At 43.9% G+C, this 15,247-nt stretch overlaps 1 protein-coding gene across 9 annotated transcripts in view; it reads left to right on the forward strand.

The window, feature by feature from the left end:
• RTEL1 (regulator of telomere elongation helicase 1) overlaps window positions 1–15,247 on the forward strand; it is a 75,327-nt gene that overhangs the window by 26,738 nt on the left and 33,342 nt on the right. For all 9 annotated transcript variants that reach the window (XR_014512823.1, XM_083447261.1, XM_083447264.1 and 6 more), the window contains exons 17-23: window positions 480–612; window positions 4,579–4,692; window positions 5,930–5,970; window positions 6,490–6,575; window positions 7,366–7,443; window positions 11,274–11,351; window positions 14,589–14,735. Coding sequence is in view for 8 of the 9 variants with exons in the window: in XM_083447261.1 (XP_083303387.1) it covers window positions 480–612; window positions 4,579–4,692; window positions 5,930–5,970; window positions 6,490–6,575; window positions 7,366–7,443; window positions 11,274–11,351; window positions 14,589–14,735 (677 nt within the window). In the remaining variant the exon portion in view is untranslated. The remainder of the gene's footprint in view (window positions 1–479; window positions 613–4,578; window positions 4,693–5,929; window positions 5,971–6,489; window positions 6,576–7,365; window positions 7,444–11,273; window positions 11,352–14,588; window positions 14,736–15,247) is intronic.

Below are 15,247 nucleotides of genomic sequence, written 5' to 3' on the forward strand. Positions count from 1 at the left end.
TCAGTTCTGCAGCGATAAACATTGAGGTACACCCAGATACTGCTTTCCTTCCTAAGATTGAATTGTTTTATATCAGTCAAGAACTTGCTCTACCTAACTTCTTCTCTTCTCCATCAGAAGGGAAACCAGTTCTGCACAAGACATTAAAGTAAAGTTGCCTTTCTGCTTGGAAACATCTTCCAAGGCTCTAGGGCGTTTATCAGATACTGCTCTGTACAAAGGACCACTCAAAGGATCCTTTGAATAGTGTTTACATGTTTTAGGGCATTTTTTAAAATTAGTAACTTCTGTAAAAGTGTTTTGGAACTCACAGTTTCTAAATGCTGTGCATTAAGAGAAGATATTAATTAGTTCAAGGCCCGTGATTGCTTACAAGTGGCCTGCTATATCTGCTTGCAGTAACTTACGGGTCGGTGCTCTTTGCTCCAGCCACAGTGAATACCTCTTAACGTTTTGCCTTGGTGTTTTGTTTGATACAGGAAAGGTCTTGAGCTATTGGTGTTTCAGTCCTGGATACAGCATGCACGAGTTAGTTCGTCAGGAAGTCCGAACAATCATTCTCACTAGCGGGACACTCTCCCCACTGTCGTCTTTTACTATGGAAATGCAGATGTGAGTCTCTTTCTGTTGTTCCTATGACAAAAGGCAGCTGGAGTTACGTAGGTCATATCCTGTCCTGGGTTTCAATGGAAGTCATTGAGGAACGAGTACGGGATTTTCAGGATCAAGGTTCATTTCTTACGTGTGGGATGCTTTTGACAAGGTATTTGAAGAAACATCATCACACATTTCCTGTGATGCAAAGTGAGCCCTGAGCACACCAATGATTGGCTGTTCTTGGAGGTCAGTTTCAGGACATGTGGAAGTGCCATGGGAAAAGTCCTCCCTCTAAATCGTTTGGAAATCGTTTAAACCTGCCTCTTGAATTTACTAATTTGCCATTTAATTGTGATCTGAGGATGAGGATGATAATTGATTGCTCGCTCTTCACCCTATTGTCCCAGGGCAAGTTACAGCAAGTAAAACACAATGTTAAAACAAGCCTAAAACAACCTACAGTCACAGAAATAAGGTGGGTCCTAAAAGTATACGTGGCAGAGAGATGCCCAAAAAATTTACTGAAGAGATACATGTTTTTTTCTATTTTTAGTCTACTTACTTTGAGGCAATCATTAATTACATACTGGACCACTATTTATGTTCATATTAACAGGTGCTCAGTTTTAAATGCTGTTGTGCGATAGATTAGTCCACAGTGACCAACCAGATCATAGAATCTAAGAGCCGGAAGGGACCCTGACTTAACTCAGTTTTTTGCTTCTTGTGTATTCTCCTGCCCACAAAACCACCAACCTTCTTGTTAACAGCCAGGCCCATTGGCCCATTGTGCCGCCTGAGGCTAGAGGACTCATTCTTTAAATTTCTGCCTGTTTGCTAAATGCACCTTTTTCCTTGGGCTTGCCTCTTTGGTGTTGTGTATTTTATGTGCACATACTCTACCTCATTATTTTGGGGCATCCCTGTTTCTATGTCATTCCATACCACCTGGGCCAGTAACTTGTTTTAGCTGACCGGACTCCTTTTTTCAAAGGACCTATACAGTTAGGTTTAAAAATATCCTCTGGCTTGCTAACATGTGACGCATCCGCATGAAGGGTTCATTTGCCCAGGCCACACAGGGATCATGTGACTTTGATGATCCACATAACAACCCCTCTCCTGTTTTTTGTCGCTGCCTCTACCCATCCAGTTTGTGTATAACCTCCTCTCTCTATTTCTGGATTGTGCTTTGTTTCCCCTACTTCCATTTTCAACTCCACCTCTTACTCAGTTTTTGCTCCTTGACTGCTCTCTACATATTTTTATGTGTGTGAAAAAAATCCTTACCTTTCCCCCATTAGTTCTCCCCCATCATTCTGCCCGGACACTGAGGTCCAGTGCCGAGGGCCTTCTGGCGGTTCCCTCATTGCGAGAAGTGAGGTTACAGGGAACCAGGCAGAGGGCCTCCTCGGTAGTGGCACCTGTCCTGTGGAACGCCCTCCCACCAGATGTCAAAGAGAACAACAACTACCAGACTTTTAGAAGACATCTGAAGGCAGCCCTGTTTAGGGAAGCTTTTAATGTTTGATAGACTATTGTATTTTAATATTCTGTTGGAAGTCGCCCAGAGTGGCTGGGGAAACCCAGCCAGATGGGCGGGGTACAAATAATAAATTATTATTATTATTATTATTATTATTATTATTATTATTTATTATTATCCATTGCTTTCCAGTGCATTTTCCCTTTCCACAAAAAGATAATTTTTTTGAGGGTGGGGAGCAGCTTTATTGCACGAGACCTTCCAATCAGCTATACCTGTATGACTGGAATCTGCTGGCATCCCACTCGAAAACAGTGGCAGCCTGGATTCTGGAATCTGCTCTGGGGAATCTGCTGGGGAAACCCAGCCAGATGGGCGGGGTATAAATAACAACAACAACAACAACAATAATAAATAATTTGTTATATCCCCTCTTCTTTGCTGCTATGCTGCCTGCAGGCAAAGATATGCTTAGTTCTCAGTCTGAAAAGTGGGACAGCGAAGACAAATACCTTCCAGATTGGCCTATAGCCAGACTGGCAAAAGCAGGACCCAGTCAGGTCCCTACTTGGTGAAAGGTTACTATTCAGTCACCCAGTCAAAACACCTCACCCATGGGGCCTGTGCCAGTGCTGGGATTGCAGCAGGCAGTGTTGGAAGACCCAAGTGCTTCCATCCGTGGATTCTCCCCATGTGGAATCTCTCTTGGCCACCAGGCTTGGGGTTAGAAGAGCATAGGAGGCTGCATGAGGATTTGGCAGCAGCAGGCCCCTCACTTCACAGGCCTCCCCTGAAGTCCACTGCTCAAACCCCAGCACCCTTTCCCCCACCTCTACAGTTGGAGCAGCAGCCATATTCACTAGAGCACCAGTCTTCAACTGCTGGATCAGAACCCTCTATCAAGCCCCAGCCTGATCTAAGGCAGGTCACAACAGCAGCATTGCTGCCATAAAGTACACGGTAAAGAAATGGGTCCCCAAATGCATGTTTAAGTTAAAGTTGGGTCCCGTCTCTGAAAAAGTGTGGCGATTACTGATCTCAAAGAGTTAGGCTGCAGTGTTTTCTTTGACCACCAGAGGCCATCAAAGGACACGATAAGTTTAGTACAGGGGTAGACAACCTAAGGCCTGGGGGCCGGATGCGGCCCAATCGCCTTCTCAATCCGGCCCGCGGACGGTCCGGGAATCAGCGTGTTTTTACATGAGTAGAATGTGTGCTTTTATTTAAAATGCATCTCTGGGTTATTTGTGGGGCATAGGAATTCGTTCATTCCCCCCAAAAATATAGTGCAGCCCACCACATGGTCTGAGGGACGGTAGACCGGCCCACGGCTGAAAAAGGTTGCTGACCCCTGGTTTAGTGCCTTCCCTTCGATTTCAGCTAATAGGGGAACTTTCCTTTCTAAATGGCAGCAGAGCCCGGTAGGCTTATCACAGCTTTACATTTCCTCTTCAAGTGGCTTTGCTGAGTTGTCTTCATTCTTTTGTCTTTCCTGTTATCAACTCTCAGATTTTAGAGCTTTATCACAGACCAAAAGAAAAGAAAAGAAGGGAAACTGGAGGGAGGTTGTTATACCAATAATCAAAGTCACATGATCCCTGGGGAAATCAGAACATAAAACTCCTCATACAAGTTCATTAGGTCTATGCATGGTAAGTGACCTAATGTTCCTTTCTGGCTTCACTGCTGTGATCCCAGAACACTGGGGGTAGAATGCACATATATAGATATCTGTCATACAACTTTTAAAAGAAACTGCAGATCACTAAGAGCATCATTTTCTTCTTTAAATTTTTATTTTTTCCCAATATTGTTCCAAAAACAGCCTCACTATAACAGCAGAATGGGGGGCAGTCAAGGCAGCTGGAGTGCTCTGTGCACCCAGTGCCTTTCCCTGGCCTTGCATTCCATGGGGAAGCCGAGTGCCAGACCACCAGGCAAACTGTGGATGGGAGCCTGGTTCCTCTTACAACCGAAGAGGAATGCAGATAATGGAATTCCCCCATCAATTTCTGATTAACTCCATCTGTCTCTCTCCCACCGTGTTGGGAGAGACTCTGATTCTGGAAGCTGGAAGCCCAGAGCATCATTCTCTGAATAGGAAAATTGATTGTCAAGTGTGACGCCTGTGTGTTTGGAGATAGGATTAAGTTGGTGTCCTCCTACCATGGGTAGAATTCCTTGAGCAACCAAGATGGTTCCTGACTGCTGGAAGGAATAAGAGTTAACGTGCATCTATTTAATGTAGCGCAAATTGCTCCTTAAGTTACCAATTGAAGACAGAAGTTCCTGGCGTGCTCTGGTCCATGGGGTCACGAAGAGTCGGACACGACTGAACGACTAAACAACAACAACAAAGTTACCAATTGCCTGCAAATGGTTGACATCCTAACTGGCATCATATGATGGTCCTGTTGCTCAGGTTTAAGCTAATCTATAAAGTCTATAGAACTGACAGGTTGGTGAAGTCTGACTGCCTTTTTGTTTTCCTTTAGCCCCTTCCCAGTTTGTTTGGAAAACCCACACGTTATCGATAAACACCAGATTTGGGTGGGGATAATCCCTAAAGGACCTGATGGTGGTTTGCTGAGCTCCACCTATGAAAAAAGGTAATAGGGTAATAGGGTTCCTTCCTTCCAGTTAAAAAAAAGGTAATAGGGTAATAGGGTTCCTTCCTTCCAGTTTAATAATCTTGTTGCAGACTTGGGTACTGCATCAATTTACTGCACATGCGCTCGGCACAAATTCTCTGCAGAAAAATCGTATTTGTGATTTTTGGGAATACAGAGCCCAAATTCATACATAACAGAAAATGCTTTATGAGACTGTGTTATAGTGAGACTTGAATTTGACCCCTCCCTCTCTTCACTCCTTCACATGGAAAGGAAAAACAGTTAATATTTTCATTTTCTGTTGTGGAACAAACCCCAGCTTTCTGTTACTCTAAAATACAATTTTTTAGGTCCAGCAACTAGACCTGTGCAAGGTGTTCCAAGTGTGATTGCACCAGTTTTGTACAATGGCATAATGATATTGGGAATTTTTGTTTCATTCCCTTTCCTAATAACCCCTAATATGGGATTCACATTTTTCACAGCTGCAACACACTGGGTCAATATTTTCATCAAGATACCCACAATGAACCCAATATCTCTCTTTCTGGAGCAGTCACCTCTAATTCAGAGAGGAAGGTCTGGGAGGCAAACACAAAAGAGCCAGACAGTAGAGGAAACTTGTGAGAAGTTTCTGTTTCAGAGTTAGAGCTTCACCATATGACTCTCTGTGGCCAGAGATAAGAGTCTACTCCACGTAGGACAATAAGCATGATTTCTGAGGAAGGCTAAACCAGGCACTGCACTCATTTTAACCCCACCTACCCCTTTTTGTTAGTTTAATGACCATGGGCGGCATGGGGGTGGGCAGGGAAGGCAAAGCCCCCTTCATCAAACAAGAAGATTCCTTCCCCCCATTTGCTGGACTTCCATTAACATATCCTGTTAATTTTTTTCAGAGATCTTAGCACGCTCACCTAGAAATATACTTTGCCTCTTCCGTCCCCCACCCATTGTTTCTACTGTTGACACTGTTAATGACTCAGCTATTTAAACTTTTATAACTTCTGTAGATGATTCTTTGGATCATATGACTAGATACATTCTAATAAATTACAGGGACCTGTTTTTTCAGTGAATCAGTCAATAGGGGAAAGAAGAGAGTGATAGTCATGTCTTAAGGGTGACAAACGGTTCATTGTATTCCATTGGTGATGACTGTGGGGGCACCAGGCATTCTTTACTTTCCAACATGTAGAAGCTGGGTGCTGACGGGTAGTTTTTGTTTTTGCAGATTTTCATCAGAGTGTCTGTCATCTCTTGGGAGAACAATAGGTAAGACCAAGAAGACCTTCTGCTTCAACATGACTGAAATCCACACGGATTTAAATCAAAACTGTGCACTTAGCCAAGCAATGCTGCTGCTACACCATGGGTAGGCAACCTAAGCCCTGGGGGCCAGATGCGGCCCAATTGCCTTCTAAGTCCGGCCCGCGGACGGTCCGGGAATCAGCATGTTTTTACATGAGTAGAATGTGTGCTTTTATTTAAAATGCATCTCTGGGTTATTTGTGGGGCACAGAAATTCGTTCATTTTATTTTATTTTTTGGTCAAAATATAGTCCGGCCCCCCACAAGGTCTGAGGGACAGTGGACCGGCCCCCTGCTGAAAAAGTTTGTTGGTCTCCCACCAACTGAGGTGCTAAATACTGTTGGGGGGTGGAAATGTGTCCTTGACTCCTCCACCCTTGAAGAGCTGCTGCCAATCAAAATGCAAATAAAATTTTTAATTAAAAAAAAATAGCGAAATCAGGGTAAACTTGGTCTTAATATTTGTTTGTTTTGTTTTGGCAGGTAATCTTGTTCGAATCACACCACATGGGCTGCTTGTTTTCTTCCCTTCATATCCTGTCATGGATAAAAGCCTGGAATATTGGAGAGTAGGTTTCCATGGCCTTTTCTGTCCTATAAAGTGACATTAAGCAATATGCATTGTTCACGCTGCTCGTTATTAACGAGAACCTATACAAACAATATTAGTGTTTGTGCACAGTTTTTGTGCACAGTTTTGACAGATGGTAAGGAAATAATAAGATTGCTCCACAGTCTTCAGCTCATTCCTCATTAACTGCTGTCACTGCATTGTTGCCAAAAAGGAGTTGAATGGTGACATGGCTTAAAGCTGTAACTATTGGCAGCCTGAGCATCTTCCCCATCTGATCTGAAGCGATACAATCAGATTCTATACAATGAGGAGTTAGGCAAAGTAACTTGTTCACCAGAGGGCATAAAACACAATTGAGATGGCATTACCTTACAGGTTCCAACAGCTATCGCCTCTCTTTCATGTTCTGGCTTGATTCAAATTAGTGCAATGATTTGCAATAATTTTAATTTAAAACTTTCTGGTTTGTGGCATTGGAATAAAGCAAGAGACTATATTTCTTGTTTACTTTAGGAAACCTTGAGTTTCAAAAATACTCACATGTTGGAAACATGCCCCAGGGTTCTTGCTTGCTTTCCCAAAGAATCAGAGCTTGTTGTCTGGTGCTAACAGGCATGAAACCTTTGTCCGGTTTTGGTGTGGAGGCGGGGGGTGTCTTAGGTGACTGCACACCTGCTTGCATTACATCTATCAAGCAGGCAGGAAAATCCCACACCTTGTTTGAAGTAGCTGATTCACTTGCTTGACTCACTTGTACTAGTCCCTCTCTTTCTGTTTTCTCACAGGAAAATGATTTAGCTGGAAGAATTGAAGCAGTTAAACCAATGTTTGTGGAACCAAGAAACAAAGGAACCTTCACAGAGGTTGGCAAGACTTTACACTGTTATTCTGCATAGTAACTTGGTTCCTGGCTGCTTAGTCAGACTGCTACTGAGCAACCTTGAGCCTGGTCCCAGGGAAAAGAGAATCTGGTTGTTAGTGATGTCCGATATGCAGCTTGAGATTGTTGTTGTTTAGTCGTGTCCGACTCTTCGTGACCCCATGGACCAGAGCGCGCCAGGCACTTCTGTCTTCCACTGCCTCCCGCAGTTTGGTCAAACTCATGCTGGTAGCTTCGAAAACACTGTCCAACCATCTCGTCCTCCGTTGTCCCCTTCTCCTTGTGGTCTCAATCTTTCCCAACATCAGGGTCTTTTCCAGGGAGTCTTCTCTTCTCATGAGGTGGCCAAAGTATTGGAGCCTCAGCTTCGGGATCTGTCCTTCCAGTGAGCACTCAGGGCTGATTTCCTTAAGAACGAAGAGGTTTGATCTTCTTGCAGTCCATGGGACTCTCAAGAGTTTCCTCCAGCACCATAATTCAAAAGCTTCAATTCTTTGGTGATCAGCCTTCTTTATGGTCCAGCTCTCACTTCCATACATCACTACGGGAAAACCATAGCTTTAACTGTACAGGCCTTTGTTGGCAAGGTGATGTCTCTGCTTTTTAAGATGCTGTCTAGGTTTGTCATTGCTTTTCTCCCAAGAAGCAGGCGTCTTTCAATTTCGTGACTGCTGTCACGAAGGTAGGTAGGCTAACAGGAATAGTGGCAGTTTCCTCCTAGCAGTTTTATTGGTTTTATCCTGCTCACATAGCACTCCATGCACCAGAAGGTATCTGTTTTTTCTATTAGTGTTTTCCTGAAGCTTGAGCCTTAATCAAAATCCTGGCATTTGGGTTATATGCAGTAGTGGTTGGTAAAGCAGAGTTGCTCACGTGGCTTCCCAGTGCCAAGCATCACTGCCTGTTACCGAAAGGGAGATGGGGAGAGACAAGGCGTCAGGAAGCTTGCCGCAGGGTGCCGCAGCAGTGTAACCAATCAGATGCTTCACCCGTGATGCCAAGTTCCACCCCTCATCTTCCTCTTCCCCTTTTCAGTAATTGATAGTGATAGGGTTTGGAAACCAGGTGAGCAGTGCCACTGTGACAGATATATGACATATCAGAAGTACACATTCATCACTTTGGCCTTGAAACACCATATAACTCTTAATAAAAATGTACAATGAACAGCAAGTTAACAGTAAAAAAATCATTCAGAAAGTTCAAGTGAGTTAAAAGCAAATTGGACATATTTTTGACTCCTGGCAATTTCAGATTTTCCTTGCTTTCTTTATATTTTTATAGACTTTTAATTCTTTTTAGTTTTTCAAATAGTTTTTTTGTATTTTAAATAACTGTAAACCTCCCCCCCCCCCCTTTAGGCTGGCCTATGAACGTAATAAAGATTTGATTAGCTTTGACCCCTGGCAGAAGCACTTTGGAAACAGTGCAACGTTTTGAATAATCTTCTAAAAATCTCTGGAACTTTATTGCATAGAACAGCCCTCGCACACACACACCCCTTAATGAATTCCTATGTATCACTCTTCTTCGGCAAAACCTTTTTACAGGAAAGTTTTTTTTTCTGAAAAAGCAGTGTGTACCCTGCAGATAGGGCTTCCTTCCTTCATCATTGCTTTTTCTTCTTGGTGGGACGGCACGTTCAACTCTTCTTATCAAACAGTTAGTCATGCTTGAATTCCACCGAAAACAAAGTGCAGTGGTGGTTTTTAAAAATAACTTTGTTTATGAACTTTCATTTAAAAACCTCAGATCGATCCATAAGTAAACCCACCATTCTCCTAACCTTGAAATTTCTCTGCCAGGTTATCCTAATTTTTCGAACATTTATGTGCTTATAAAATGCTATATATTTCCTGTTTGTCTTGTCTTGAACATAATTTGCGGGAAGATAAGGAACGGGAATTCTTTGTGTTGTGTTCCATGGAAGCTGCTGTCTCACATGGCCTGATATGAGATTTGCAGGTTTCTTGTAATGAAGGGTGGCTCATTCATGGAACTGAACATCTGCCCGATTGAGCAAAGTCATCAAGATACCGGGATCCTAGATCCTGTATATTTCAGTGGAAGTTGGAAAGCTGTTACGCTCCAGGGGATGGGGCCACAATCACAGAAGCTGTAAGCCTTTATGTAATGACAGGACTGCAGATACAGTACGTTCCAAGGAAACCAAGAATCAGTCGAAGGCCAAACATGATTCAAAGACAAAGTCAGGCAACAGTCTAAGCTCACAGGTTGTCCAGGCAAGGTACAATGCATCAAGTCAGAGTGACTAGATCTGGGACCCAGATGTTTCCAGCAAGTGGAAGGCTCAAGAGGGAGGCCTCCTAAACCAGATGGTAGCCACAGCTGCTGTCGATCATGGAGTGGCATGGATTCCTTACTCACGAGAAGCCCCCTTACGAGTAGAGTGACAGCTTTGGGTCCATAGATGCATAATGTGCCATTTCTCTTCAGCCCAGAACTGAAAGCTTTTGGTGACGGCACTCTTGAAAACAGGGAACGGCGAGGAGCCTTCTCCACCTCCTCCTCTGGCAGTTTTATTTGTTTTATTTATTTCAGAACATTTATATACCACTTGACTGTAATAAAACCCCAGAGCAGTTTACAAAAAGAATAAAGCAATAAAACTACCTGTTAAAAACCCAGTTAAAAAGACTTAGTTTAAAACCCAGTTTAGAACGTTCAAAAGATAATTAAAACCAGCAATAAACCAAAAGCAGATTAAAACACATGATAGCTTCTACATGTCTTGTTAGATTTGCTTAAACAGGAATGTTTTTAAAGGTAAAGATAAAGGGACCCCTGACCATTAGGTCCAGTCGTGGCCGACTCTGGGGTTGCGGCGCTCATCTCACTTTATTGACTGAGAGATCAGTGGACAGTGGAATTTGCTGCCAAGGAGTGTGGTGGAGTCTCCTTCTTTGGAGGTCTTTAAGCAGAGTCTTGACAACCATATGTCAGGAGTGCTCTGATGGTGTTTCCTGCTTGGCAGGGGGTTGGACTCGATGGCCCTTGTGGTCTATTCCAATTCTATGATTCTATTCTATCCGGCGTACAGCTTCCGGGTCATGTGGCCAGCAGGACTAAGCCGCTTCTGGCGAACCAGAGCAGCGCACGGAAACGCCGTTTACCTTCCCGCCAGAGCGGTACCTGTTTATCTACTTGCACTTTGAGGTGCTTTCGAACTGCTAGGTTGGCAGGAGCAGGGACCGAGCAACGGGAGCTCACCCCGTCGTGGGGACTCGAACCACCGACCTTCTGATCGGCAAGCCCTAGGCTCTGTGGTTTAACCCACAGCGCCACCCGCATTCCAAGAATGTTTTTAGCAGGTGCCAAAAAAAGGATTTTTATTTACTTACTTACTTACCTACCACCCTATACCTGGAGGTCTCGGGGCGGGACAGTGAAGGCACCTGGCCGGTGTCAATAGGCAGGGAATTCCAAAGTGTAGGTGCTACATGGGGTAATGCAATCACAAAAGTTTATGGGTTCCAAGCTCTGAAAGGTGTTATATACCGATAGCAGCACGTTTAACTTGGCGCAGTAGCAGATCTGCAGTCAGTGCAGGTCTCTGAGCAGAGGTGTCATATGCTGACGGGGTTTTAGTCCTGTCAGCAGTCGTGCTGCAGCATCCATCATCAGAAGGGCCCCTCAAAGGGATCCTATGCATTGGATTCAGGGGACCGTGCCTGCTCCTCAAGGTCCTGTAGAGTGTCTTGAGAACTCTGTGTCTGGTACCATGCCAGAGCTAGGCACGACACAAGTTTGTCCTTAAATTTTCATTTACATTTCTCTCTCTCTCTCTCCTAGGTCATAAATGCCTATTACGAGAAGATTGTCTGCCCCAAGTCTAATGGCGCTGTTTTCTTGGCTGTGTGCCGGGGGAAGGTATGTGTACCAGATTGCAGATGTCTGAAAGTTATATTCTCTGCAGAAGCCTTGTGCAGAGCAACAGTGGGAATTAATTTATTTAGGAATCATAAGAACTGGGGAAGAGTCGGATTCATATCCCCACTCAGCTATGAAGCTCACTGGGAACTTTATGCTTGAAATCTCTTGGCCTAACCTATTTTACAGGGTTGTAAGAATAATAGAAATCAATTAACAGAATCTGAGCAGTTGTGTTAAATAGTGCAAATATACCGCAACATTTTGTTGCAGTCCTACTTCTGTGAGTTGTTATTATCAGTTACATTTTTATACCAGCTCTCTTCCAGTTCGCTCAGGGTAGTATATATGGTTCTCACCTGGTCATTTTTATCTCTGCAAACAACCCTATGAGACAGTTTTGGCTGAGAGAGAGTGATCGAGAGGGTCACCAGTGAGCTTCATCACTAAATGAGGATTTGAATCCCTGCATTTCCTGTGCTAGCTCTAACCACTGCACCACACTGCTTCTGAAGTTCCATTACACACATGGAAATAATATAAGATTTGTTGGCTGTTACTATACCATTTTCTCACTAGTTTTCATCAGTAAGATGGGGAAATTTTAACTCATTTCCTACTATCTGTTTTTGTCTTTCACAACCCTACCTCCAACAAAGTTTCTCCTTTCATAGGAACTTTAACACACCAGATTGTGTGTCAAATACCCCATGCATGGGTGCCATGAAGCTTGTTTGTGTGGTGTTGCTGGACTGTGGCAACTTCTAGTCTGCATTTCCTCTGGACCATGAGCTTGTTCAGCTGTCTTGTGTGAACTAAGATAATGTCCTGCAGCACTTCCCAGCTGATGTGCCTTCTAAGGAAAGATTGGTAGGAGTGGGCCTTTCAAGGAAGCTATTCCATCATTCCATATCTTTCTTCTGAGAAACTCATGATAAGCTTCCAAGAAACCTCAGGATATCCTGGAACTATTTGAAAATGATGTAACTAGCACAACCTTAACTTTTGAAGCAGCAGCATTGAAGCCAAAATAAAAATAAATGAAGCATGTTATCAGCATGCTTTGAGACAAAGAGACATAATAAAGCTGGCTTCCTGTATTTACGGTTGGGGTTTTTGTTTTTGTTTTGTCTTTTGCTTCTTATGGAAAGTGAAAGTGAAAATGTTAGGCATATTTCTTGACCACTGTAATACTCAGGTTACATTACAGACCTTATTTGGCATCCACCGGGAACTTCCCGGTGACAAGGCTCTACACAGAAGAACAGTAACTTGTTAGCTTTTCCTTTTTTATTTGTGTATCTATTCATTCATTCCTTCATTTACCATATATGACCTTTTTTAAAAAAAAATCATATTTCCCCCCCCCAACAGTGGACCTAAGCTGCAAGATAAAACATAAACATGTACTTAAGCTACAACATATTGCAGTGGCAAGTTTAAAAGGTCTAGATAAAATGCTGGTGGTGAAAATAAAAAAAAGATGTGAGGGAAACTTCTCTGGAAAGGGTGTTCCATAAATAGGGTGCTATAGCTTCAAAATGCCAGTTTTTTATTGCCACCCTCCTTACTTTACCTGGAACTTAGTGTGTGTCCTGGTCCAGCCTTGGAGTGCTCTCTCCACTGTGATAGGAATTTTGAGGACTTAGATATATGGTAATGTTCATAAGTGTGCCAACCAAGCACGTACATAGATCAGCACAGGAAGACCGACCTGGAACCATTTTGATTCCTAAACTGAGCAAATGTTTTCTCTGCAAGGTCAAAGTGGGAAACCTCCCCATTGTCTTTTCCTTCACAAATCCTGTCTTAAGGGTATGTCTGTGTTTGAATAGGGTGTGAGCCTGTGACCTGGCCCAGGAACTAAGTATTTATCATTACAAAAGACTGGCCAGGCTACCCAGGAAATCCAGTCAAGTAACCTGCGAGACAGGAGATAAACAAAAACAGGAGAAAAACAATATTAAAATTTCTATTTTGGACCGCCTTTTCTGTGATGTAGGTGTGATGTATCTGAGGGGTGGTCTTAGGTTACACCCCTTCTGTGATGTATGTATGATGTTTCCGGGGGTGGTCTTGATCTACAGGATGGGAATTTCAAAAGTCTTTATAAGGCCTTGCACACCATTTTTCTAGGTCCTCCTCCTTTCCTGCATGTGAGGGGAGCACCCTGTTGAAACAGATCAATAAAGATCAAGCTTACTAGCTGCTTTGCTTCTCAATATTCTCTGGTTGGCCTCTGTTATTTTCTCCTACAATTAGGGAACCCAAGTAAGGACTCTATATGGGCTCTTGGATACCCCATAAGGGAAAAGGGCAATTTTTGTTTACAACACCACATCCCAGGAGGCCAATGACTTGATCATGTGATGCCTTCACAGAGTGCTGCTTGCAGAATTTTTGAACTTCTTGATGTGTAGATCGAATGGGCTACTAGGAGCCAACAAGTGGGTTCAAAGCATAATTGAGATTCTAACTCAGTGCTTCCTAACCAGCAGCTTACTTTCATCGCTCCTACATTGCACTAGAGGGATGTGGGTGGCGCTGTGGTCTAAACCACAGAGCCTAGGACTTGCCGATCAGAAGGTCGGCAGTTCGAATCCCTGCAAAGGGGTGAGCTCCTGTTGCTCGGTCCCTGCTCCTGCCAACCTAGCGGTTTGAAAACACGTCAAATGCAAGTATATAAATAGGTGCCGCTCTGGTGGGAAGATAAACGGCGTTTCCATGCGCTGCTCTGGTTCGCCAAAAGCGGCTTAGTCATGCTGGCCACATGACCTGGAAGCTGTACGCCGGCTCCCTTGGCTAATAAAGCGAGATGAGCGCCGCAACCCCAGAGTTGGTCACGACTGGACCAAATGGTCAGGGGTCCCTTTACCTTTACCTTACATTGCACTAGTATAGTCATGAAGTGGCCTTTAGACTGAGGCATCCAGAGAATTATATCATAGGCCTTGGCACCATCAAGCGGAGAGACACAGCTCAGATCTTAAGCACCCCCTGTTTGCAACCTTAAATTCTGGCAAGTAGGCACAGCAGCCTTGCAGTGCTGTTCTTGAGCTCATGCCCCTGCCAAGTAGCTCCCCTTCCAGAGATGACCTGGAGCCCCCAAAAACTCAGGAACCAACCCAGAACAACAGCTGAAGTGCGTTCGGGACCCTCAGGGAAGACTGGAGAAGCTGGAAGCGGAGCAGGAATTTGTCTCTGCCTCTTTTAGTGACAGACATCATCTGTTTTCAGGCCAGCGAAGGTTTGGACTTCACAGACAGGAATGGTCGAGGTGTCATCATTACAGGCCTTCCTTTCCCCCCTCGCATGGACCCAAAGGTCATTTTAAAGATGCAGTTCTTGGATGAGATGAGGTCAAAAGGTGCTGCTGGTGGACAGGTAAGAAGGGAGCCCTCCCATTGATATTATGGATATTTGTCATCAAAGCGAGCCCTGCCATTAGGCAGAGTGAGGCAGCCACCTTAGGCTGAAGGAGCTGAACTGTGTGTGCTACATGGCATGCCCTGCTGCACCCCTTAACCTAGCTTGCTGCTCTTGGGTCTGATTCATCACCAATGCTGAAATAAAGACAAACAATAACAGTCCAGTTGGCATGGAAAGTGAGTGGGGCATCAAGTCCTTTGCCTCAGGCAGCAAAAATTCTTGGTCTGACCCTGTTTGTCTCTGTTCTCTCATTGCAACTTTTCTCTATGGATATCGGTCCCAATTCCTTGGGCCACGGATATTTGCTGAAGGCTTCTAAAACTGGCTTGGTTATTTATGAGAGAATTCTCCATTGGCTGTAGACAGTTTGCAAGTGGCAGAGTTAACCTTGTATTAATGCATATCTTTCATCTATCGAAAAGGAATGTTGCAAACGTCTGAAGCACAATGCACAGTGTTATTAATCC

This window comes from Podarcis tiliguerta (genome assembly GCF_965153285.1).
Source record: "Podarcis tiliguerta genome assembly, chromosome: 6".
NCBI lineage: Eukaryota > Metazoa > Chordata > Lepidosauria > Squamata > Lacertidae > Podarcis > Podarcis tiliguerta.